Source organism: Papaver somniferum, chromosome 6 (genome assembly GCF_003573695.1).
Source record: "Papaver somniferum cultivar HN1 chromosome 6, ASM357369v1, whole genome shotgun sequence".
Lineage (NCBI taxonomy): Eukaryota > Viridiplantae > Streptophyta > Magnoliopsida > Ranunculales > Papaveraceae > Papaver > Papaver somniferum.
The window spans coordinates 87230381-87257747 of NC_039363.1; the positions used below are offsets into that span (position 1 = coordinate 87230381).

At 35.6% G+C, this 27367-nt stretch overlaps 1 protein-coding gene across 1 annotated transcript; it reads right to left on the reverse strand.

Annotated features, from left to right (window-relative positions):
- Window positions 1-352: 352 nt before the first annotated feature.
- On the reverse strand, window positions 353-2849 carry LOC113288302 (9-cis-epoxycarotenoid dioxygenase NCED1, chloroplastic-like). Its single transcript, XM_026537300.1, has one exon. It carries the CDS (start codon window positions 2743-2745, stop codon window positions 904-906), a length of 1842 nt encoding a protein of 613 aa, XP_026393085.1. The 5' UTR covers window positions 2746-2849; the 3' UTR covers window positions 353-903.
- Between the last annotated feature and the right edge of the window lie 24518 nt (window positions 2850-27367).

Genomic DNA, 27367 nt, shown 5'->3' on the forward strand with positions numbered 1-27367 from the left:
AGTGCGTTTTACTGCTAACAAGTCAAAAAAAATTGTATGAAAGAAAGACGGTCAAAGATTAAGATTTTGCGGTCGTAATAACTAATAAGGTCGTTAAGATTGTTGGACAACTTAAATTCTTTTATCAGGAAAAGACTTCCATAGGCTGCTTGCTTATCAGTAAAGGCTTTCTGTAAAATATTGAGATTGACAAGGACTTATTACTAACTCACTTCATTCTCTGCATAAGCTGTGCTACTTAATTACACAATTTAGACTGAAGTGACAACATAATTTGTTTTTAACTGAAATGGGACAAAAAATAGTCCAATTTTAAGAAAAGCAAAAATGTACAACAGAATAGGAGTAGTAGTACATAGCAATCCCAAGTGTAAATTTTTATTATTTACAAAAGTACTATATAGAATACATCCACATATGTATACACCAACAGATTCGATCTACAAAAGGAAACTCCATGAAGCCATTGAAAGTAGCAGAGAAGAGAAGAAAAGAATAAACATAAAAAAGTGAAAACCAGCTGAGCTCAATTTTCTACCTACACCAAAAGCTACAAGCTGGTTTTTCTCTCTTTAAGACAAAACCTAAAATAATATCTCTCTGAAAAAGAAGTAACAACCCAAAAAAGAGGCTGTTACTTTTAGAGTAAAAATGTAAAAACTCTAAAACTAGCAAAGGGGAATACAGATTCCGGAGACGTATCGCTGACCATCTCTCTGGTAAATCTCACTCCACCTCTTGTCACAAAACCCCCATTCAGCATCACTCACTAGCTAATTATACTAACATACAGGTATACTGATATGTATATACCCCTAAAATGTACTAGAACCAAAGAAAATGAGAGATTCCGGAGACGTATTCACTGACCATCTCTCTGGTAAATTTCTCTTGTGCTGTAATCTAGGCTTGATTTTCTAAACTCATGGAGTTTATAAAAGTTCCATGAAATCCATAAGGAACCCTTGAAGGTAACTTCACTGATGCCTCTAATTCTAAATTCATCGCGTTTATAACAAGTAATTCTGACTTTGATGTAGTCTCGTCATGCATGAAAGCTAGTATATGCCCATCATCTTCCCTGTCTGATGAACTGTTTGGTACAAAATAAGGCTCACCACCAAACTTATTATCTCCATAGATAAATTTTTGTACCTCACCCGTAACTAAATCAATTTTTGCAATACCAGAAACTTTTGGCCACGGTTCCGCAATTGCCAAGTATGCGAAACGAGTTTTCCTACCGAGCTGATTACGGTTCACCATTCCTGCTTCTAAATTCAATTGGTTCTCTTCTGAAATTATTGGCCTACGAGTAGATTTACCAGTCTTCAAATTGAGACGAATTTCGGACAGAACGCTTTGTAAGCCTTCGTCACATTCGTTGAAAATGGAATCAGCTGGTGTCATACAGGATCCAATAACAACAATTTCATCGGTTTCTGGCTCTTCCCACGAATTCCATAAATGGAAACAGAAACAATCTGGTACTTCTACCCATTTCATATCAGAAGAATCTTTAGCATACTTGTTCAGAACTCCGAAACGTGCGACTTTGTTTTTATCATAAACAACTGGTGATCCACCGCGAATCATTTCTGGTAGTTTGAAAACAACCTGTTGATCTGGAATGACAACGAAGTTCTCTGTAATGGCGAAATCATGCATCATAGTAGGTTGCGCCAAAGGAATCTCAACATCTGGGGATTTCTCACCATTCTTAGAGAATCTGAAATACTTCAAGTAAGGTTTCTGAACAACATCGTAACTCAAAGCGAAGAGCTCCCCGGAAACTGGGTCAAGCTTAGGGTGAGCAATCATAGCTGATTTCAATTGACCTTCAAAATCAAAACGACCAACTGTTTCCAAATCACCAGAATCAGTGATTCTAACTTGATAAGGAAGATCATCTTCAGACATAGCTAATAATCTCTGATTGAAATAAACAAGACCGGCGTTAGCGACACCGATACCTTGATTAGGATCAACAAGACCGAATGCACCACGAGCGTAGAACAACATAAGACGAGCAATACCAGAGTGACCATGAAGTTCTCCAATGGCTTTTGGGAATACAGGACGACCTAGACTTTTTTCTTGGACAAGTCTGTGCGTTTCAGTGAAACGACAAGAGTAAGAAACAGAGCCTTGATTAATATTAACAGCATGAATCATACCATCACCGTCAAATAAGTGATGACCAGATAATGGTTCAAACAATGGATTAGCACCGTTACGAACATATACACCGTTAATGGAAGAAGGAATTGAACCAGTTACAGGTAGATTTTGACAGACAGGTTGTTCGGGTACGGGTGCGAAATTGCCGGATATTTGAACTGACGGGTCAGCTGTTTTAGGAAGTGGCTGTTGTTTTTCTTTCGATAGTAGAGCGGTTTCACAAGCGTCTAAAGCCATTGATGCAACTTTTTGAATTATATTCCAATTCTGGTTTTGGGGTTTTGTTTTTGGTGTAGAAGTAGGAGTAGGAGGAGATTGTAGGTGTAGTGTTTTTGTTGTTTCTTTTGGAAGGGTGATTTGGGTAGTCCTACTACTGCTACTGCTAGTGTGATGGGTGTAAGTTGAGATAGAAGCTGAAGTTGATGATGATGAAGATGTAAATTGAACTAGTGAAGGAGATTGTAAAGAAGATGAAAGAAGATTATTGTGACTTCTTCTTTGAGGTTTACTCAGTGAAATGGAAGGTTTATTAGTAACCCAAGAAGATACACTAGAACTGGACATGGTTGTATAATTTTTGCACTTCCACTCTTTTTTGTGTGTTTGAATAGATTTTTTGAATTTGCTTGCAGTGTAGTAGTGAAAGAGAGAGATGGAAGGAAGGAGAGAGATTGTAAAGAGTGAGGAAGGGGGTGGAGAAGTATATATAGAGAGAGTAAAAGAAGGTGACATATGTCAATCATCAACAACATGGAGGGAGAGACCGAAGAAGAAAGGGTGGGGGAGGTTATGGAGGTCCACCTCGACATCTAAGAGAAGACCACGTGGTGGATTTGTGGGAAGGGCACTGAAGGGGATTTAAAAGATGAGAGAGGGACATAAATGCTTAAGAGTGTGACACGATCACACTCACTCCTCTCTAATTCCCCTTCCCTTCACCACCGTTTTTCATTTTCATAATACTGCTAATTGATTGTTCCAGGGGTTTTATCCTTAATCCTTGTTGTTAGTTTTTTTTATACTTTGTTTTAATAAAAATATAGTTTTTGTTTCTTAAAGAATATTATTTTTAGGTCCAAAAACCACACTAATTTCGATTCACACCTTATTAATCAATAATTTAATTAGACTATTTTAACCGACATTTTACTGCCCACCACATTTGGTGTGTCAACTGATGAATCCATCATTTATTTGTGCAAACATTTCTAGTGTGCCTTGTAAGGATTAGGGAAAGTTTGCAGATAAACAACAGAAGCTAGATAACACTATATAAAATTCATTGATAATGGTATATACTTGGTTTTAAGTGTAGGATGATATAATCTTCTTTTTTTCCTTTTTACTTTTGCAATAGACATACATGATTTACACTTTGTTACGTAAAAAGACATGAGGTAAACATAGCTAATCAAACTTATACTACAAAAGATCTTGTATAATAGCCGGATCAAACTTGTGGTTTGTGGAAAGGCCCACGCGCAGACCAGGGAACATAAGAAGAAAACATTTTTGAAACAAATTTTTTTTTGTGTGTTTAAAGGTATTGCTGAATAATACCTCCCCCTTCTTCCGAACCTGGACTATAGAATAGACTGCAGAGACTATATGTGGTTATTACGAAACCAAGAGTATCTTGGTTGCAACGCGTTATTCTTAAGATCGCATAAGGGATACTAATCCTATGGGATAAAAGAATGTATCTCGCAACAAAAGGAAAAGGAAAAATTGAAAAGATCGCACAAGAAAGTTGAGACGAAAAAGCAACCACAGAAGAAGTTCCTTCACAAAATTGTACTAGTATTTTGTTGGAATATAAGTTTCCTTTTATGTTATTCTTTTCTATTTGATTTCATGTAAAGCATAACATGATCATGTCATGTGGAATAGGATACAACAAGACTTATATTAATTTTTAGGGCTATAATAAAACACAGTTTTATTTTTCTTACGATATGAAAAAGATGAAGAATACCTCACATAAAAAGAAATTTTGTCTTTCTGCAAGTTAACCTTATTAGGAAATAGTTAAAATATGAAATGAGATTTGGAACCAAACTAATTTTAGTTTAGGTGGTGGTTAACTCAGTTGTATTTTTTAGAAGATTATTATTGGGGTGTCACATTTTAGTAGAGGGGTTTCACTTGGATTCTTAGTGTCCAAAAAAGAGGTTATGGGATATCCTAACACATAAACAAAATGTCTAGATTACTCTTGAACTAAAATAAAAATTTAAAAACCTAATTTTTTCTATTCTAATTCACAAAAAAACTGCTCCTCTCCCTTCTCAGTAATTTCAATTCAATTCAATTCAATTCCACTTCAATTCACTTCATCGTTGCGATTACGTCTAGGTTCGCCAACCGTAATTTCAGTTTTTGAAGAACTTACGTCCAGGTTTGGATGAATTCAAACCGTAGAATTAGCTTGCATGTTGATTTACGTCTAGGTTTCTCTTCATTCCAACCGTAGAAATTGAAATCACGTCCAGGTTCCTTTTAATTCCAACCGTAGAAAATGAATTTACGTCCAGATTTATCTTATAGGCTAACCTAGACGTAATTCTTCATGGATGTTTTAGAAGAAGCTTCGAATTGGATTACGTCTAGGTTCGTGATGTAATTTTTCCAGACGTAATCTTCTACGTCTAGGTTCGCGAAGTAAACTTTCCACACGTAATCTTCTACGTCTAGTTTCGTGAAATTTTTTTCCAAACGTATTCTCCCACGTCTGGGTTTTTGATGTGTTAAGCATGACATATTACCAACCTTAATTCAATTTTTTCCTATTGGAAACCAGTTACGGTTTGGAGTTCTTCCAAAACCTAGACGTAAACCTAAATTACGGTTGGCAACGAAGCTAAACCCAACCGTAATTTTCCATGAAAGTCTAAAAATCTCAAACTTTTTGCGTACTTAAGCTAGTTTTGAGCGAAATTGAACCCATGGGAGATAGTTTAGAGGTGTACCTGTTGATTTTCAACCATTGGTTCTTCACTTTGTTGATTTATTTCTTCAATTGGTTGAGATTCATCATCACTTTGTGTTAAACCCTCTCTACCATCTAACAAATCATCCATCTCTTGGTCTCCAACATGAGGAATGTAAAACTTGTTTTCTCTTTCATACAAAGATTCACCAAACTCGAATTGATAACTTGTTTCATCCATTTTTGTTGAGTGAATCAAAAAATTTAGGTTTTGAAAGAAATTTTCAATTTTTTTCTTTTTCCTCTTCTCTGTAGTTTTTTTTCCCAGAAAATCTTTGTCCCAGAAGTCACAAATATATAACAAAATTCATCTTCTTAATTTAATTAGATAATAATTAAATTAAATTACAATTAACTACATAAGGGTTGTTTGGTCATTACAATATTAGTTGAGATAAGAGATTTTTTATATTACTTATGGATGACCCATTTTGTCCTATTAAGCGATGCCTGTCTAATGGAGTGTGACGTCCGATAATAGCGTTCGTTTTTTTATGATAATGGAAGGTGTTGGTTAAGTAGTCCCGTAGCTCATAGTGTGAATGAACTAAGGTGAGAAAACAAATGGTCAAAAATGTTGACGTTTCACCAATGCAATGAAAAATGGAGGATGCACCTTCCAGGGATCTAGAAGGCTGTCGTCAGTCGTCACTACAATGGGTATAAAAGAGGACGGTAATGGTAACAAGTTTTCCTTTACTTTTCGTTTCACGCGCATGCATCTACATTTCCTACTCTTTTTAAATAGACTTCTGACTTGGGTTTTGGGAGTCTATACCTTTGACCCAATATACCTAATGGCAGAGCAAACAGAGCTATATATTTTGACATCATCGATTTGATTATAACTAGGATAATAATTTAGGTTCCAAAGATAATATCACGACTCACTTTCCTGAATTTAGGAAGACTGTTTGTCAAAATAATTATTAGTGTAGAAAAGGACCAAGGTCCATCGTGGTCTTTCAGGTCACTCGCACCCACGTGTCTGTTTGCCCTTAGCTTTCTGCCTACCATGAAGTTTTGAGTCTGCATCATCACCTCTCCACATATTCCAGTCTTCACTCTTCATATCCATACCTCTCTCCTCATTTGGACAGTTTTCCTTTCCTTATCCTAGTCCCTATTCGCGATCCACCACATAGGTACATTCCAGTGCTGTACCGCATGTGTAACGTATTACACAAGTTCGCAGGATCATATGAAAGAAATTAACTGCCAACCGATTGGAATATTCGCAGGATGGCTACGTACACTGCCTTTAGGCATTGCGATCTTGGCCATACTTTCGAACTCTAAACAATTTTCACAGTTGTAGATCTGATTTCAGCACCAATTTACGTTAATAGTACTTACTAGTAATAATGTAATTGTTGAAATTAATAGTCCCACATTGTTCATATCTTTAACATCTGTACATAATGCACCATGAAAGGCTCACTATATTTAGTCAATTAATTTTGAGTTGGAAGCCCAGATATTTTAATAGTAATGGTATCAGAACTAGGCCCATGCATGATGAGTGGCTAAATGTCCAACCGTATGTGTTAAATGTCCATGTCTTAAAGGCTTAGAGATTAGAGCGCTTGGGATCAGTAGTCCCATATAGGATTAAATGCGCCCTACTCCGCAAAGGGGAATGTTGGGATTAATAATTCCACGTTGCTCAAACCTCTACCCTCTGTACACACGCATACATATATATACGCATAACGAGCTCGGACGCGCATGCTATAACTTCCTGACATGCTACTCTGATGCTAGTAACCAGGTCTTTAAATTTCATTGTGCGTCAGGCAAATGCATTCATTTGCTTTTTCAAGCATGTTGTCTTGAACTCAACTTCCACACCGTTCCAATTTACCCGTGTTCTGCGATGGGTATAAAGCCATAAAAGCTAATGTCAACGGATTACTGCATGTATCACTGGCTTCTAAGCTCTGCTCAGGTATATGGAAATGCCTTGGACTTGCACATAGGCTATCTAAGTGTCTATTCCTTGGCTTAGACATTGTTGAAAGCATGCAGTTGTCTTTATCGTGCCAAGGGTGCACTAGTCAGGCTCATGCCGTGCTTAGACATATGCAATTGGTGCATGCTTACGTCGAACGACTTGATAAGAAGTATGAACATCCAAGGAATGGAATGCAACTTACCTCATCAAGTATGGCAACAATCATCTCTTGCATCGCCTTACAGGGCCAAATGATATGAGTTAAAAATATTACACAATCATCTCGCAATTAGATGATATGAACGACTAGGTGATGCACCAATAATGTTTCAACTCATTGTGGCTGCCTACGTACCCTTCAGAGAAGGGATGAACCGCTGACCTTGGTTCATCATCGAAGGGACAAGTAACTAAAGCCAACTCGTGTTGCAAGGCCGTGGCCAAGCAATAATGACCTAGTCCATATAGGCCAAAGGGTCCTTTGCATATGATGCGCAAGAATGTGCAACATTGGCTATTCCGTCATGTTGCACCACAGTGGTGCATTTACTAATTCGTCGCACTGCAACTTCGATGCATAAGCATCATGAAGCTCTCTTGACATATGTATGACATGAAATAGTCACTCCACTCACTCTCAATTAATTTTGAGTTGGAAACCCTGACATCTTATAGTAAAGTATCAAATAAGAATTATAATAGCTACCAAACACTTTCTTTTCATTTAAGCATCGATATTCAAGGAGTCTGGAAAGGTCGTTCATAGCCAGGTAATGAAAAATGTAGGTGGATTTTCTCAGTTTTTAGAGTCTATACCAACTTTCACAATTTGATATTGAAGTGCGTTTTGTAATCTTGTCATTTTTTTTAGTGGTTAAAATTTTTGTACCTTTATCTGGTTAATTAATTGTCAATTTGAAAAGAAAATAAAATAAATAACCGAGTAAGCTTTTCTTTCGTTGTATATTATAGGGTGTAAAAAAGTGATGGATCTAGAACCATGATGATATAGCGAGGTGGTTATTGAACATACATATTTGGAATATTGGGATCAAGAGTAAAAAAATAATAATTATGTGTTTATTATGATGTAAGTAAGGCCTCGTATGAAAATCAAAATTAAGGAGCAACGATTTTGTGTTTAAGGTCAAGTTTGTCTCTAGGTGTATGCATATACAAGGCAAGATAATCCTTCAAATAGATTGACGAACAATTATCTGAACCAATCACATACTCTTAAGACCAAACTCATGGAAATCAAGGAAATGCAACTACTCTGGTTTAAAGGTGGATGAAATAAATCGTTTACCCCCTGGATCTACGAATAACTAGGTAAGTTGTATTTTAGGAAGTTTATTATCTGGGTTTTTATTTTTCTTTATGTAGTTGCTCTTTTGATAACTTTAGTTCATTGGTTTTGAGAAGTGAGATTTTGATGATTAGGTTTTCTTGAAGCCAAATCATCAACATCTATCATCTTCCTTGGATATATTTGGAACCACGATGTTTTCTCGAGCAAATACTCATTTTCCTATGTGTTTAAGTTTTAGGAATCCTTAAGGAAAATTGGATGTCAACAAGAAAAATGTCAAATTGCATAATTCTTGAACTAGTAAAGGTGGTTCAATTGTAAACTCAAAGACAATTTGGATTTTTTAAGGAACTTCTTGCGCAGACATAATATATTGCACAAACTAGTTGTTCTCAACCTCAAATGCGATAAGTCATTGAATATCCATTGCTTGAGTTCCGGTTTCGAGACTAGTAAAGTAAAACATTGAGCTTGAAACTTTTTTTTTTATCTCATCATATAGGTACTAAAGTTATATGTTAGAGAACTGCTCGGTTGAACCCTCCAAGCATTGGTATGTCAAGGTTGGTTGTCATATTTTAGTATCAAAACTCAAAAGTTGCATGATTAGATTACTAGAGTCAACTTCGTAGGTTAGACTAGGAAGTCTAGAAATGTTGAGACATACAAGTATTACTCTGAAAACCTAAAGATTCTGAAGACGTATCAACATCAGCGAAGACATCATCCTTCTAGTTGAGGTTAGTAATACAAGACTTTACTTGTTTCCATTTCTATATTGTTACTTTCAAGTTATTTAGATTGAAAACATAACATGTGAAGTTATATACATGGAACTCTATTATTAGAGATTTGATCATCTTATTATGATCAAAGTGTCAAGGAAGAATATAATGTTGTTTTACAATCTTTGTATATTGAATTACGAAGTATAATGTTTATCTTTTGAACTTCGTAATTGCGACATCGACATAATCTTTGTAACTTGTTTACTAGATTGTGTAATAAACTTAGAGTTGATTTCATGCCTACAAAACTATGTTTGATTACATGAGTTTAAGGAAATAGACTTACGAACTTGTTTCATAATTGAAAGAAATCAATAGAATTGGTGGTCCGGTTTTCATTGAAGATCGATCCTTACTTATGCTAGGAACCATGATGGAACCTATCCTTACCTATATTGCGAGTCAAGGTAGTATCGATCCTTACCTATGTTGGGAGTCAAGGTAGTACCTATCCTAACCTATATGGGAATAAGGGTAGAACCAATCCGTACCTACATTGGGTGAGAGGGATTTCAGCTATACAGTTGGATATTGGTTAGAATTAAACAAAATTGAATCTATGTGCTTAATATTTTCGGTTATGGAAATTCCTTGGTGTCCAAACTACCTTGGTTTATAAATAGTGAAGTTTGTTCTTGTTACAAACTTATCATGCACTTCATTTTGTAGCCATTGTTGTAGCCGACTAATAGTATTACTTGTAATACTATCATGGAGAGGAGAGTAACCTAATTAGGAGAAATCTCTTACGTCCGCTAGTTTAAAGACTTCTTTTGGATCATGAAGCGTCTACTAGTACCGTTGGTTGGAAAATATAATTGCACTGTTATTTGGTTTTCGATTATTGATTTGATTGACTAACGGTTGTCTCTCTTGATTTCATCTAGTTTGATTATTCTTGAGAGCCTTCTCTTCTGACATAAGGTCACTCAAACTAGATAATAGATTAGCAGTAGTTCAAATCTGTCTTTAGATCTGACGTTGACTTGTGATCATGCATTGTCAATAAATCCGCTCTGTGTGTGATGATATTTTTACCGCGGTAAGAAAAGTTCGTTATAACTAAAAATAAAGAAGAAAAAAAACACCTCATTTTAAGTTGATGTGAAGATTATAGAGAGATTGAGACTACGGATTCCAATATTTACCAATATCAACTGCTTTAAATTCACTAATTATAATCATGCAATTCACACGTCAAGTTGATTCTAAATTATTACAAAAGTAGATTTTTCAGAAATAACAATTGTTAATCTAAATCACGAGACATCAAAACCCTTGGCTAAGCATGCTCCAATAGAAAACACAATTGCTTAACAAAATTATAAAATCAATTTTCAATCTAGGAAAATAATCATAAATAAGATTGCACAAATTAAATAATTAGGACACACCACTTTTTCATTAGAAAAATAGCTTCCTTTGTCTCCCCAGAGATTGGGTTTAGCTCATCATGGTGTAAACTTTCTCAAAATATTGATTCATTGCTCCAAGTGTTTACAAATGATGAAAAAGAGAAAAATTGGTGAAACCAAGAATTTGCAACGCTTACATTCGTTGCAAATTCACTGTTGCAATAAACGGTATAACTAATGTATTGTTGTAACTGTTGATCTGTCGCTGGAAAGACTGTTGCAAAACCGTGAAAAGAGCACGGTTTATTAGCGACAATCTTCGACACCATTTATCCTTCGTGTTCTTCACGGCATCAGTAGCGGAAAAAATTTCGCAACTTCATCAATCTCCACTTTATTCTCTCCCAAACTCTCTACCCCTTCCTAAACACCTCCAACATCCTTTATATACTCCGTTTCACCGAAAATATTCAATAATAACTAGACAGTGATCCTCTTTCCTTTAACAGAGATACACAGGTTATTTTCCTTTCAAATCTTCTTCACGCGTTATTTTCACAGTTAACACAATCCAACACGCTGATTCTCATGACAAAATGAGTCAAACACGTGCAACCACACGCCGTCTTTCCTAAATACGCAGCAAAAATATGAATATCCCGTATCTTTTTTTTCCCTGTTTTAGCAAGATCGACTATTCAACCCAATTTAATGGAATCCATCACATATACCATCCATGTTAGTAGAATCAAGATTATCCCAGCCAAAATACGTGCTTGAATCTCTCTCAATCAACTCCAAAAATCGAACCCCATATTTGAATATTACTACAAATTTTCCCGCCAAAATTCAGTTTGAATTTGAAGAAGAAGGTGGTGTCCCCTTGACTAGAGTATGGGTCATCTAGTAGCTGTTTTGGGGTGGCTTTAGTAATGTTTTTGGGTTGCATTTATTACTTTTCTTAGGTGACTTTAATAATTTTCTGGGTGCCTTTAATAATTTTCTTCGGGGGTGCAAATATCACTTTTCGAGCAATTTTTTCCATAAGAGTTTATTCCTCTAAAACACCTATAAATACATAAAATAGCAAAATAAGTACTAACAAATTAGACAATTGAGGTCAAACCAGATAAAAAAAATTGTTTTATCAGTGTGTTGATGGTGGATTTTCAACAAGGTATAAAATCGTAAAATCATGATAGACACATTTTTGTGACTAATTTGTCCTCAATGTTTTGTATTGTTGGTACTCGATTTCGTACTTACTACGGTGTTTTATGTGTTTGTGGGTATTTTTGGGAAATAAACATTTTTGGAAAATTCGGCTCGAAAAGTTGCTTAGGGCACCTCGGGAAAAGTATTAAAGGCACCCTCATTTTGGATAAGGGCACCCCAGGCACCCCAGCTGTTAAAGGCGCCCATACTCTGGATAGGGGGCAACTATCATCTTCCTCATTTGAAACTGAATTGTGGCGGGAAACTTGTTTCCCACCTGCATAATTTTTTGTTCGAGATTTGAGGACATTTTAAAGAGACTCAATGGCTGAGAAATGTTGGTATGATGTGACTGGTCTTAACAGACATGGTATGGCTTATTTTGTCGGATAAAATTGGCTAGATTCTCGTGTTGAAGAAGACAGAGGCGTACGTGCATGGGAAGATATTCTCCATTAAACTCATGGATATTTGGTCGGATTTTCTCTTGTTTTGGATATATACCAGCCTGTTATACTACAACAGGGTTGGTAAGTGCTTTCAATTCGATGAAAGAGGAAGATACACGGAATCTCGTGAAACAGGGGAAGAAAATATTTCCGAGAACATTTTTCTTCAATACCGAGTAATGGAAGATTTGCTGGAGTTATGGAGGATTATTTTCGGTTATGGGAGGCTATTTAAGGTGTACGTAGAGAAGCAGAGGGAGAAATGGAGAGTTAGGGGACGAAAAAGGGTGAGAAATAGAGTTGCAAATCTTGTCTCTGCTACTGCCATTGAAGGAGAGAACGAAGAACATAAGACCCTAAAGAATTGTCGTTCATCTACAGTGAGAACGACACAACAGTGAGGGTCGTAGTGCTACAGTGACAAGTACCATATATCGTTCTCTGTAACAGTTTGATTTGTAACAATTATATTTGTTACAAACCCGGTTTTAATCATTTTCTCCCATTGTCATCATTTGTAAACACTTTTTTTGAGCAATAAATTATCCTTTGAGTGTGTCTCCAATATGAGGAGCTAAAACCCAACATTGGGACAATGGAGGAAGCTGGATTTCACCATTGGGGTAATTCAATTAATTGTTTATTTACTGTTTGCATTGATTTTTAACGAATTATGATTTCTATTAACTACTCGTGACTTTGTTTGATGGAGCAGGCTTAGTTTTAAGTAATTTTAATGCGCCATGCTTATGACCTACGCGTAATATTTTATGAAATCTACTTTGGAAAAGAATAGAGTTGATATTTCCTTTGTTTTGAGCTATAAATGTCTACAATTAATTTCCGAACCGCATGAGCATGAAAAACAGTGGAATCCTGAGTCCCAGCCTCTCTCATCCTGTCATCATATTTGTATATATTTTCCTTATTTTCTTTATTAAGTCTTTGAACAATTTGTCAACAAGTCCGAGTGAACGACAACCTATTTACCACTATCAAAATTTCGATCATCATGATACTACATGTTTCTGACCCGGGTTCAGGAACACATGTGACGATTCATATTTTATGATCTGTGAACTGTTTCACGATCTCTGACCGAGCGAACATTCCTCTCAGAGCCATGATGAATATGTTTCTCGAAAAGCCTCCCAGCTGAGCGTTCGATGCTGCACATTTCATCACGACCTCTATGTAGAATCAAATGATTGGGCGGTTCATTATACATAATTGTCTGTTAGAGAGCTTAATGTCTTCAGGACGTCACGTTGCTCTTTGTTCCCTGACTACATAGAGAGACCCACCTCTACATAGAATAATGATTGGGAGGTTCTCTAGACATAATTGATTGTTAGAGGTATTAACGCCTTCAGGACGTCGACGTTGCACGTTGTTCCCTGGCTATGTAGAGATACCGTGTATAGATTCAGGCGGCTCTCTAGACATAATTGTTTGTTAGAGGGATTAACGCCTTCAGGACGTCGACGCTGCACGTTGTTCCCTGACTATGCACCCTTCAGAACGAGTATGATGCTTCAACTATCTCATATATCGATTATGCAAATAGATTAATTCTATCGTGATATTCATCCACTGAATTCCTAGAAAATAATCTATTATATCTCATTACTTTGTTCCCTAAATCCCCCGGATGGATGCATGGATAGTAATGGATAACCATTTTATCTCATTACTCTGTTCCCTGAATTCCCCGGCTGGATTTCATGGATTAGTAATAGAGACACAATTCATTTTTATTACTCCGTTTCATGAATCACTCTCCGCTGGATTTCATGAATTACAAAAAATTACTCAACAATCGGGCGTCTGGACTATCACCGAGTAAGCCCCAAGAAAATGGTGCAAGTGTATTCAACGATGATGCACGAACGAGCACCCAAATTCATGAATGGGCATTCAAAAATATGGACAAACGAGGAATCCAACTCAAATAGGAGAGAAAAAATAATAATAATAATAATAATAAAAAGAAAATAAAAAGAGGCGCCTAGGGACCGAGCCCACTTGCCGGCCAGTCATGCTGCCATGGCCGGTCCCCCACGCCTCTTCCTTTATTTTTTTTATTATTTTATTATTTTCATAATCTCATGAAGACTCCTTCATTTGAGCAAATTTCCTTGTTTGAGCAAAACTCATAGTTTCTCCATATTTTCCTCAAACGATGAAAAATAATAAAAATATGGGAAGGTGTCATGGGACCGGGTCATCTAGACGGCCGGCCATGCCCTAGCCGTGGCCGGTCCCACACCTTGCAATCCCTTGTTTTTCATAATTATTATTTCCCTCATCTCATGAAACTCCAGCGTTTGAGCAAAGACCCTAGTTTTCAATATTTTCTCAAATATTGCTTAAACCCTGGAAAAGCCAACAGTCAAATGGTCATATGATCGACTAGGCTACTCATGAAAAAATATTAAAATATTATTATTTTAATATTCTCAAAATATTGATTAAACGAGCAAATTTCTACTTGCTCATTCGAGCAAAATCAAGAATTTCAGTCAAAGATCAAACTCTTCCGAAAATCCAAAATATTGCTCAAATGCACATCAGAAAATACCAAAACTCTCAGGACTGAGACATGGACATCATGGTGACATGGGAATGCTTCCTTGACTGACCAAGGCCGTCCCTAAGGCTTGCAAGGAGCCAGTCCCACACATCTTTATGATTTTACCTAATTTTCTCAATTGCTCATATTGGGTCCAAACTCTTTCCAACCAAGAATTTGCTCAAACAACCATCATTTGGTCCCACGACCACCAAGGGACGGTCTCATGCCTTCTTGGTCGGTCCCTCACTTCTCCATAATTAGGTTTTATCACCTAATGCTCAGATGAGCACTATTCTAACAAATGATTAAACTAGCATTTAATCATCCTTTCACCAATTGGTCAACAAAGGACTTTGGTGCATGCTCACATGAGCACCTGGGCACTACATGGTCGTCCATCATCCCATGTAGCCGGTCCCTCCTTCACTCAATGATTGATTTTCAATAAATCATCAACTGATCAATCGATCAAAATTATGGTTTCAAAATGAATGCTCTGCAAATCATAATTTTGAGCAGGTTTAAACACTAATAATTTTATGTTGATCCAGCGATCAACATCTTAATTAATTATATAATATTCGGTCCAGCTACCAAGATTTTAATTAATATTCTATTTGGTCATGCTAACAATAATTCATCAAATGAGCAATATTCGCTCAGACGAGCAATATTTTCCCAAACGAGGAATATTGATCTAACTATCAATATTCAGTAATTTTACTCAGACGAGCAATCCATCAATATTGATTCAATTATCAATATCCAACAATCCATCATACAAGCAATATTTGCTCAATTCATCAATATTTATCATGTTGATCCAGTTATCAACATTTATTCAAGAAATATACGTCTCAACAGACATGTTCAATCCATGAATCACTGAGCATTTGTCATTCATGCTCGATTAAAAAAAACTTAGACTCACTGTCTAATCAAGTCAATGGATGACTGATTAAATACACGTCTGTCTTACAGACTCCACGTTCGTGAGACACCAATCACGTCACATGGGGGATATTAACTAGGGTTTTGGTATGACGGCCTACAACACGTATGTTCATCCACGATTAGAAATGTGAGTAAGTGGTGCAAGAAGTTGAGGGAGTTAGCAAAGTAGTGGGTGGACAATCAACCAAGTCTCCGCACGACCTGGAACTGGTTAACACACGATTTTCCACTTTCACACTCTTTCACTCGAGAAACCGTCACACTTACTAGATATCAATGTGTCTACTATTTTGGAAATATAAATAAGTCTCTGAATCCACGATTGAAAGACACATAATTTTTTGAGTAATCACTCTCAAGAATTTTATCAATCGACCAAGAACTTATTTGAACTCAACAGTTCACAGAAAACTTGCAGAAACCCACAACACATTCACAATCATTGATCATCATTGATCTCACACACTTCTCAGCTTCGCTCCTACAGATCAACCCATCTCCCTCTTTGTGACCGAATTGACTCTGGAACGACCATTGACTTGGTTTAGGCCGGAGTCCTACAGATTGATCTCTCGAACTCAAAGAACTCCCTTGCAATGCATCTGTTTGAGGTTAAGCAGTTTGCTCGGTTGAGGAGTCTCGTACGCACGGTCGTCTCTTCATTTTCCTAAAAAAACCAGCAAATCGTTTTCCCCCATCTACACAGTGTGGTCGATCATAATTTGGAATTAAGTTCGGTTGTGCAGGTACAGAAGAAAACATTGAAGATTTATAGAGAAGAAGATTTCTTATTTGTTTCGTATCTTTGTGATTTAATTCGTGCACGAATTTGATCGGCTGGGTATCGATTATATCTCTTTTATCTTTGATAGGTGATTGATTGATAGTCGTATTAGATCGGAAAGCTATCATTTGGTGGTATTCTTTAGTATTTGAATCTGATAGCTAGTAAATCTAGATTAGATTATTTCGATAATCTAGATCTTGACTAATATAAACCGGACAAATGAGTTTATTGATTTAAACATAAGAGCCTTTGTCGTACTCAACAATAATTTTTGATTTACTTCTTGAGACTGAAGAGCGGTTACCAAACAGATTAGTCATTTATTGTTTGGAAGACGATCCAAAGGAGTTGAGTGCTCGAAGTATTCACATCGAGTAAAACAACTTAAGATAGTTGACTCTATCTTAGGATTCGCGTGCGTTGGCCAGATTGGTTATAAGCGCATGGATACTGAGGAAACTAGGTAACTAGGGGTAGTTTACTTGGTCTCAACTATACGAAGTTGGTAGTGTTCTTTGTATATCGGCTTAATTTTGAGAGTATTCAAAACTGGACTAGATCCTTTTTTTTTTTTGCATTTGCAGTTTCCTTGTTAATTAAATCTTGCTGTGTGCTTTTACTTTACTTTCCGCGTTATAATTAAAGTAGTTTCACTTGTACGTTAATCCAAACACTTGGGTTAATCCCTATAGTTTAAAGTTCGGATTCAGACTTGTACTGTATATACCAAGTGGATACCTTGTGGTTTGTTATCTTCTTGACAGTGTATGTTAGATCACGCCAGGTATCATACTTTATAGGTGATAACGAAAAGATGATGGTGTACTTGGTACCCTCGTCATTTCACTATATGATACTGTATCAGAAGATAGGTAGGTAGAAACAATGAGGAGATAAGATAGTCAATTTTCACATATTGTTGTCGCTTACTTCGTGATCTTCAGTCTTCAAGGGTATTCGATGATTTATGGTACTCAACAATCCAAAACTGATCCTAGTCCGAGACTGACTTTAGTATAATAAATTAAGAAACAGTTTTGGTCTCTAACAATGAAAACAACCTTGACATACCAAAACTTGTCGGTTCAACCGAGCAGTGCTTTAACATAATTTAATTGTATTTTCTGTGACCGGCATAAAAATCTATTTCACGTATGTTTTCTAATGGAGACTTTCCAAGAGCCATTTGGATGTTCGCCCATTTCCTTCCAACTATGTTGCCGACTCCATTTTTTTTATCACTATCATAGATGGAGTAAAAGGTATGAAGGTTCAGTAAGTTTTGATCGCAGGTTGTATTAGATATTTCAAGAAAACAAACATCAAGTATTCTGACTCCCCTGGTTGTTCAAGGATATCTATATTACGGGGTTATAACTGGACTCATCTCATCAACTAGTGCAAATTGCACCGTCTCTATAATATAACAATCTTTACTTCCTAACAAAAAGTGGATTACTCTTCCAAGAAATTGTTTGAAACCAAAATATTGACGGGTTCATCGTAAATAACTATAATTATCGAATCTCGTGTGATAATGTAGGAACTGGAACAAAAATGAGGACAAAAGCATCTAGAACTTCATTTTTTAATCAAGGTGCAAAAGCATTCACTTTGTTAGAAACAACAAAATGGGTATCACAAGGTTCTTAACAAATTTTACACAGGAAAAAACTGCAGGAAGCTAATTATTTATATACAAGGCCATGTGAGAATTGTTAAATGGCAATGTAAAGTGTTTGTTCATCAAGCTTCCTCCATCCTAGAAGGTTATTTTTATTTTTACTTTTAGATCAGGTAATAAGGTGGCTGACATATTTACCAAGAAAGCTCGGATCTACATAGCTCTACAAATATAAAATCCTTTCCCTAAGTATCTAACTACTAGCCCGATACTATATCAATCAAATGGAGTTCCAGTTTCGATAAATGGTTCTACTACCGCTGCTACTACGACTAACTAAATTTATAATTGGGCCAATACCCACTGATGTAAATTTTCGAGCAACCCTTATATATAGCTTTTATGGTCTCATATTAAAAAATAAAAATAAATAAAGAGCAAGGATCCTCCGCATTCCTTTTTTCACACTATCTCATGCTTTGGATACTTTTTTTTTATAAAGACCAAACGATAGCATATTTGAAGCTAATATTTTGGGATATGTTCATATTACAAAGCTCTACATACACACAAAGAAAGAACACATTCAGAAACGTATTACTCCACCATCTACTACCTTGAAAATCAATCCTCGAAAATCAACGAATCTCCAAACGTTAAAATTGATGTTGAGGTTTGGTATTTGGGAATGCTCTCATTTTTTATGAGTATGTAGAGCTTTGTAAAACGAGCACATCGCCTAAATATTAGCTTCAAATACACTACCATTTAAAATTTACTAAGAAAAATGTCTCCCAAAATATGAAATAGTGTGAATTTAAAAATGTGAGGATATCTTCAGCCATAAATAAGATAAATTCTAATGTTTGCTAAATAATTTGTCCCGTGAGACTGGTTCTTCTCTTCACATATCAAAGGACGAAGGCACCTCTTTGCGATTGGAAATTTTAATAACAGTTCCTAGGGACTCAACAAAACAAGGATTTGTTGATTTTGATCCCATTATGGACTCAACAAACATGAAAAACAGTTAGAGGAAGGCCATGAGTTGGTTTGTTGAGTGAGATGGAGGAACAAGCGTGCGCTTGAAGGAAGGCCGTGAGTTGGAAAGAGAAACGTGGGCGGCGGAAAGAGAAATGCGGGGATTGTATGTTTGACCGCCCCCATGGTTTTCTCTCTCCAAAACTCGGTTATTATTTTTAGGTTTTATTTTTTATTATTTGTTAAATAATAAGTACCCAATCCTTGTTACTTTATATTAATAAAATCGCTAGTGGGATCCAACTCTTATTAGTTTATAATTAATATAATTACTAATGGGATCCTAAAATATCAGATTTGTTCATTTTACCTTGGTTTCTCAGTGCAAAAACGTTTTTGTTTATCCAGGTGGCTCAAAAAAAAAATGTTGATCGCGGTAGGAATTGCCTTAGGGTGTAATAGCAAGCATCCAAACAGGTTGACACTTGGCACCTTTACAACGAAACAACAGCACAACAAGAAGTAGAAAAATAAATACTACTCCTTAATTTGGGGATAGGTGATGGTTAGGCACCCTAATCAAACAACATACTTGGGAAACGTCGACCTGTTTATTGTCATTTTTCGTTAGCAAATCTCTTACAGAAAGATTTTATCCTTCTAAAGATAAAAGTTGGTACATATTGCATGGTTCATATTTTCTTTTAGTTTTATAAGCAGAGATTCCTTTTAGCCCCAATTAATGTCATGTGACTGTATTTATTAGTGACATAGTTCCAAATTCAATCATCACTCACTCCTAACCCTAGTTAGCAATTCGGGATTCGGCAAACGTACGGAACGGCAAACGTACGAGTATTATACGGTTTTGTAAAATCCAGATTCGGTCCAAAATTCGGTCAACGGGACGTGATTCGTCAGTAATTCGGAACGGCATACGTACGTGTATAATTCGATTTATAAATGTGAGTTCGGCTCTGAAAATTCGGTATCTATATATAACAAATAATTTGTATTTATAAGGTCATAGACCAATTTTTATGCATATGTGTGAGTTATTTAAAGAAAAAATAAACTTAATATGATGATATTAATAATATATACAACATTAGTTATCCAAGAGGACGTCGTATGGTGGTTTAGATGCTTGGTTAGTGAGTTTGAGATCTCTCTCACCTTCACCTTCAAATCTGTTCAGTCGTTTTTGTTTCATAAAAATTACAACACGTCTAATATTCGGTCGTGTATGCTCGGAAGGCAGTAAAGCCCAAAAAGTGGAGTCTTTGAAAAGTAAAAGCTAAAGAATTTATGGCGAATTAAGCGGACGTATCATTCGGAATACGTAAAATTCGTGAACGGTTCGCGAATAATCCGGGAATGCCACATAATACGCGACTTGGGTTCGGAGTTACAAACGTACGTGAATAAGACGGTAAAATTCGTGATACGGAAAAATTCGCGAATGATTCGCGAATCATTCGCGAACTTACTAACTAGGCTCCTAACAAACGTATCTACGATAATATTTTAACAGAAATTTCTCCTTTCAACTGTTTACAGGGGTAATGGGTTAAGTCGGAGAATATGGCCATATTTCAACCGATAAATATCAACATTTTCCCTGAAAAAATGTTAAACTTGTTGTGACACCTAAAATTTCACCCGAAATGGGATTACCCAAGGACTGACTTAAGCTTTTAGCCCTTCGATGTGCAATTTAAGAAGTACAAAGACGTTAAGTTCTTCTCATTTTACCACGGAAAACAAAAATGGGGGAAAGGAAGACCACTCTTCACAAACATGTCTATCCAAGATTTGCAAGCTCGTCTGCCTAAATGTTAAAAGTCCTCTTAACATTACCACAATTAGATGAAACCATAGACTTTAAAAAAAAAATTACAACATGAGAGTAAAGAAACTCTCCTCCAGAAAAACAAAACCAAAAAGCCTGTTCACGTAATCTACAATAGACAGGCAGTTTTGAGTTTTGACACTAGCAAAGTTTTTTGGATAATTTCCAAGAACTTTTTTGGTTCTTGAAACTGTACAGGTGCGGTCATAAATATTAAGCTAACCACGATATTGGTATCCAATTTTTCTTGGGTAAAAATACAAGTATATGAACTAAACATAGGGGAAATTTTTAATAAAATGTCCATGAAGGGAAATGTAATTAAGAAAATGCCCATCAGTTGACCTTTTCCATCCCGTTTTTTTTTTTAAAAACGGCTAACGGACGTTACATGACATGTGGCACTAAATCTGCTATGTCAAATGACATACTAACCCTTAAATCAGCTGGATCGGCCCGCGTTGGAATTATGACTTGCATTTTATCGGGTCATGAGTGACAACACGTTATCTGCACGTGCAAACTTCAGTAACGATCGGCTGACACGTGTCACTATCTTGTAGTAAACAATCAATGGCCCAGATTCAATCCCCTTTTGTAACGGTCATATTCTCTTTCACCCTGTATAAAAACCAATGATCAGACCCAAGTTCATCCAAATCATCAAAAAGAAACCATCTACACACATAGTCATGAGCAAAAATCGGATACATTCTCCTAGTAGTAGTAGAAACAACAACATCAAGGCTAGTGAAGAGAACCAACCAAATCTATGTTCAATATGTGATGTAGGAAGCCATGAATCAAAGGTTTGTCCTTGGATGTATTCTAGGTGTAAACATATACCTTGTAATGGCACTAGCTCTTAACCCGTGCCGTAATGACACGGGCCATGATGTTGGTTTATTTTTAATATATCGTATAATTTGTGTCCCGAATACTTATCAGCTCCTTATGATTTAATATGGATTTGTTATAAAAATAGTCGGGATTTCCCTCTTTTTTTTCTTGTTTTTTTCCTTTAATATTTTACCGCCGGAGATGTGTTCAAACGAAAGAAATATAATCTTAACTTCCAGACACTTTTTTTATTTAGGTTCATTGCTTATAATGAGATAATGCTCTACATGAACATGGAAGTTTAAATATTTTTTGGAAATATGTCGTCAGCAGCGCTCATCTTAGTGAAATCAACTAATCAATATCGTCCATAAAAGTCTCCCCATGCTCCTATTTCGCTCCAGCTGACTCATCTATCATGGTCATGTTGTCGATCCTCCAAATAGGCAGAGAATAATATTTTTTTGCATCGAACAGATGATACAATCTCTCCAATGTGACATGATTTTCCTGTAGTTTTTCAACACCCATTAGATGACAATGTTTAAAATGTGTACCAATTACCATTTCGAATGGATTGTATATATGCAAACCTCCGCCATTAAATTTTCAACAAAGTATTGTGCCCAGAAGTTCGTCTTAACGAAGGCTTTGGTAACTTCAAAAGTATTGGACATTTTGTCACTTCCATATGTTCCTACCTTCACTTGGAATACAATCTGGCGACACATTACCTCATAAAGAACCTTGAACACATATTGTACTCCCTGATCCTATTTCAAATTTATAGGTTGTCAATAGATCCTTTACCAAAAGTTAACATCTTCTACGTTGAATATTTATAAAAAATTGGTATTGTGGATCGTTGCTTTCTAAGATTGTAGTTTTCAAAATTGGCCTCTTCAAGTCCCACGACTTTCTAAGTTTATATATCCTGTTTTTTTTTTTAACATTTTAGTTTGCCATATTATGTTTGTTACTAACTTTAAACTTGATGTCATCTTCTACTTTGAACTTTATGTGATTTCAGAATCGAAATAGTTATACCTCTTTCATTCGTATCAAGTAATCCGTCGTATATCCCAACAATTCTTCTACAACAATTCCTTTCTTTTGCCATTTCCGGACCATCGGTAGACATTATTATCAAACGCAATCTGTCCTATTTTTGTTGATGTTATGTATTTGCAATGTTCATTTTTCTTAAATAAATATATTGTGGAAAAACTAAAAAAAAAAGAAGAAAGAACATAAGTATTACATCGGGTCTAAGTTACTATATCCAAAATACTTCAGACACTGCTTCTGGTGCCTTGTTTCTCCAAATTCATCATTGCATTCTAGACAGTACATGCAACACCAATCATTTGCGAAGTGAGCTATTTTCGCAAGTGTGGTCAATGTATCCCTTACCTGTAATAATAACAACAACACGTCAATTTTTTTAAAGGCGTCCAGTTGTAAATGGTATGAATCTAATATATTTGAATTGTAACTCAATCTTAGATATCACCTTCTTCTCACATAACATAGAAATTGAGGAAGGACAAATCTTGACCACTCTTTACATAGGCAGAATTAGCCAAACTATGTTTTGAAATTGTCTCACGTGGAAATTATTATTAATCCATATTTTAGTCGGCTCCTATCGAAGCCGATCTAATTAGTCCTATAGAAAGTTAATCTTAAATTTTTGACCTTATTTCTTGACCAAATTATTGAAGTATTCTCAGTAATTTTTTGCTTTGTGTGATCTACCCATCTGTATCTACTCTACCTTCTAACCCAGTGAATGAAACCTATACATATTGATTCGTAATTTGATATTGTTGATTTGTAATTAAGAGGTCGCATGATTTGAGAATGTAAAATATAAAAAATATTCTATAAACATCGGAGGCGAAATTTAGATTTACGATTTAGAGTTTTTTATGATGATTTTGATGAACAAACATAATTTTCAAACAAATATTTTAGAATGCAAATACATTTTTCCGGTCAATAATGTTTTATATTGGGAATTTAGTGAAAGTTGTTGTCTTTGTAGGTAGTTGTCGCGAAACAACTCGACATTGATGGTCTTTCAGGGAAAAAAATGTAATAGTACTTGAGAGAGCGATAATGTTCTGTTATACGCGGGTACACCAATTGTCTTTATATAATACGGATACCGTTTCGGTGATCCAACAATCATGATCATATTTTCTTATACATTCCGGTATCATCCTCGAAATATTTGATTTTTGTCCTTGTCAATGGTGCTAAAAACAACCAATTACATCTTTCACAATACAATGTTGCATGTTTTGTGAAGATTTCTTTTTTACTCGGTCAATAAAACTCACTAAAAAGCAAAAACTATTATTATCCACTACTATTACCAACACCCACCACCATAAAAACCATCCACCGCCACTATTTCTTCCACCAATAGTAATTTTACCGCCTCCACCATTCACAAACACCCGCCACCGTTTATACTAACCCTACTTCCACTACCACTATTAGAATTAATATAGCTTTTAATAAAATTATGTATTTATGTTAGATTATTAAAGGGACATTTATAACATAAATTTAATTAATCATTATGAACAATCAATGAGACACTAATTAATAAAATATTTAAAAATGGTTAAGTTAAACAAACCCCAGTGATAAATTTATCTTTTCCAAGGACAAATCCTGACCACTCTTTACATAGACAAATCGATAATAGATAATTTCATATGTTCTGATCTTGATTCGTGTCGTTCGTTTAGTTATTACATAACATGGCAATCGAGTGCACCAATTTTTTAAAATGAGCATGTGTTTTATCGAGTTTATTGTAACATTAGAATGATCAACCACATTTTATACTTTATAATATAACGTTACATATTTTGTGGCGTTACGAAATTAGCATAATATGTTTTTGTTCACCAATACCCGCCACCACCATAAAACCATATGAATCCATTTTTTTTTATCCACCACCACCTAGTGGCAGATCCAAGGGTTGACTAACTTGGCTCTAACCCCTTAAATATTTAATAACTACATAAATTTTTTAGTTTATTTTATAAATAGTACTTTGTCCATATATATTTATGGTTTAGTCCACCAAAGTTTACATGTTTATTTTCTAAAAAAAAAGTAGGCCTCCTCAATGTCAATTTTTGACTCCACCACTGCCACCATCACTGTCGCCCACCCCATGTAGGTTGTTGGACGCAATTCTAATTTTCAATCACAAATGCCATGTATGAGCTTTAGATTGAACAAAATGTCGTCAATTGATTAGTTTCATTATTTTTTTTCCGTGTATATATTCTTTTTTGTATTGCAATAAATTTATTTTAACATTAAAAAATCATGATTTATACGATATAGTACCAAAGATAACAGGGGTACCATTTGGGTGATCCAACTACGATCATGAAAATATTATCTTGTATGATATCATCCCTGAAATATATGGTACCTTTCTTTATCAAAAGTGTTAAAAACAACCAACCACATCTTCCACATTACGATGTTATCGATGTTGTAACGACAACATAAAATCAATATTGTCCATCACTACTCACCAGCACTTACCGTCACTACTTCTTCCACCACAAACCAGTGGCGGAGCCAGGATTTTGAGGAAAGAGGGAGAAAACACTCTTGGAAAGTTGGATACATGTGAAAAATGGATTTTGTATCCCATTTTATGATAAAAGAACAAAAATAAATATAATTGTGCTTGGCGCCGCCCTTAACCACCACTAATCTTTCGGCCTCCACCACTTCTACTACTCATTGTCGCCAAAAATGTATATTGATATTATTTATCAAAATTACTTATTAATAGAAATAAATATTATAATTAATTAAGAAAACATTTATAATTAAAAATGATTAGTCATTTATTATGAGCAATTAGTGAAACACTAATTAATAAAACACTGTATAATGAATAGATTATTTATTATGTGCAATTAGTGAAACACTAATTAATAAAGCAATTATGATATTTAAGTTGAAAAAACCACCACCGTTGATTTATCTTTTCTATTAATTGCAACCAAGGTGGAACACTGGTTAGAGGCCACTCTTATGACACAATAGGTCATGAGTTCTAACCTCCCCGTTATAATTTTTGAAAATCCATATCTTGACTTGAGTATTCATTTTTCATTCATAATATTGGAATTAATGCCATGCATGCGAGTTGTAGAGGGTGGTCAGGAGAACCACAGTCCTTGATTTATCTTTGTCTGGACAAATCCTGACCACCACTAACATGGATAACTTAACTTAGCTTTGTTTTGTACTAATGATAAGGAAATTACTTAGATCAAAGACAACTGAAACAGAAGGTGAAATATTCTTCAAGTGATCAAATCCTACCTGCACATACTTTGAATGGTTTGCTCTAGCCATTGATGTAGTCAGATGTGTTGATATCAAGCTGCCATTTAAGATTTGTTGTTGGGCTTGTGGAGAAGCTGGTCACTCCTACAAAAAATGTCCACTGCACAATCTACAATGCTTCAAAGATCACTGCAAATCAGAAATGAAACTGAAATTATGTAAGAATAATCACAACTTCAACATAGCTTATCTTACCTGCACAGATTGTGAAGCTTTCAGATGGGTTTCTGATCACATAGTCATTGCTGCAAGGGAAAGTGTTATCACATTCAAGTATTCATGTCAAAGAAATATGTAAGGAAGTTAACAAAAAGCTTACAATGTAATCTGCAATACTTTAAATAAACTTTGATTAATATTAAAAGGTACTTCAAATCCATATTGTTTTGTCATCCATAAACAAGTTCATACCTAAAAGCAGTTGAAACAAGAGACAAACACTGCAAGAAAGGATCACAGATCCAACAAAAAAGCAAAACAGACACACACATTACTTCTTCTTTGCATTCTTTCTCTGCTTTCCCTTAGACTGTGTAACAGTAGCAATATTCTGAGCCACATATCCAATACCAGCAAAAGCTTGACTGAAACTTTGTATGTTACTAGGCCCTGCAGATGCAGATCTTTGAGTGTTTGGTACTGGAGGTGGTTTTCCATGAGAGGATGTTCTTGCAGAAGACTCACCAACATATGATGCTTTTCCTTGCTTCTTTGCTTTGCCCATTGCAGTGCTGGTTTCAGCTCCATCTGAGTTTGTGCAAGTGAAGTTTGTAGCATCACACTCAGTTCTTGGTCTATATCCAGTTTGATTCTTACCAACATCACCACCTTTACAAGTTCTCTTGTTGTGACCTTCTGTAGATCCACACTGAGTACACTTCCTTTTCTTATTCTCAGTTTGAGGTTCATCATAACTTCTTCTCCTCTTTGAATGAGGTCTGTCATGCTTTCTTTGGCTGGGAGGGTGTAGTATCTTGTTTTCCATTGGTGGCTGCAACAAGAAACAAAGAAAAGTTCAGAGAAGAAAGAAGAGATGAGATGAGATGGGAACCGATGAAACCCTAAAGTGCTTTTAAATAGAAAATAAAGTTAAAGTTTAAAGTGAATGCA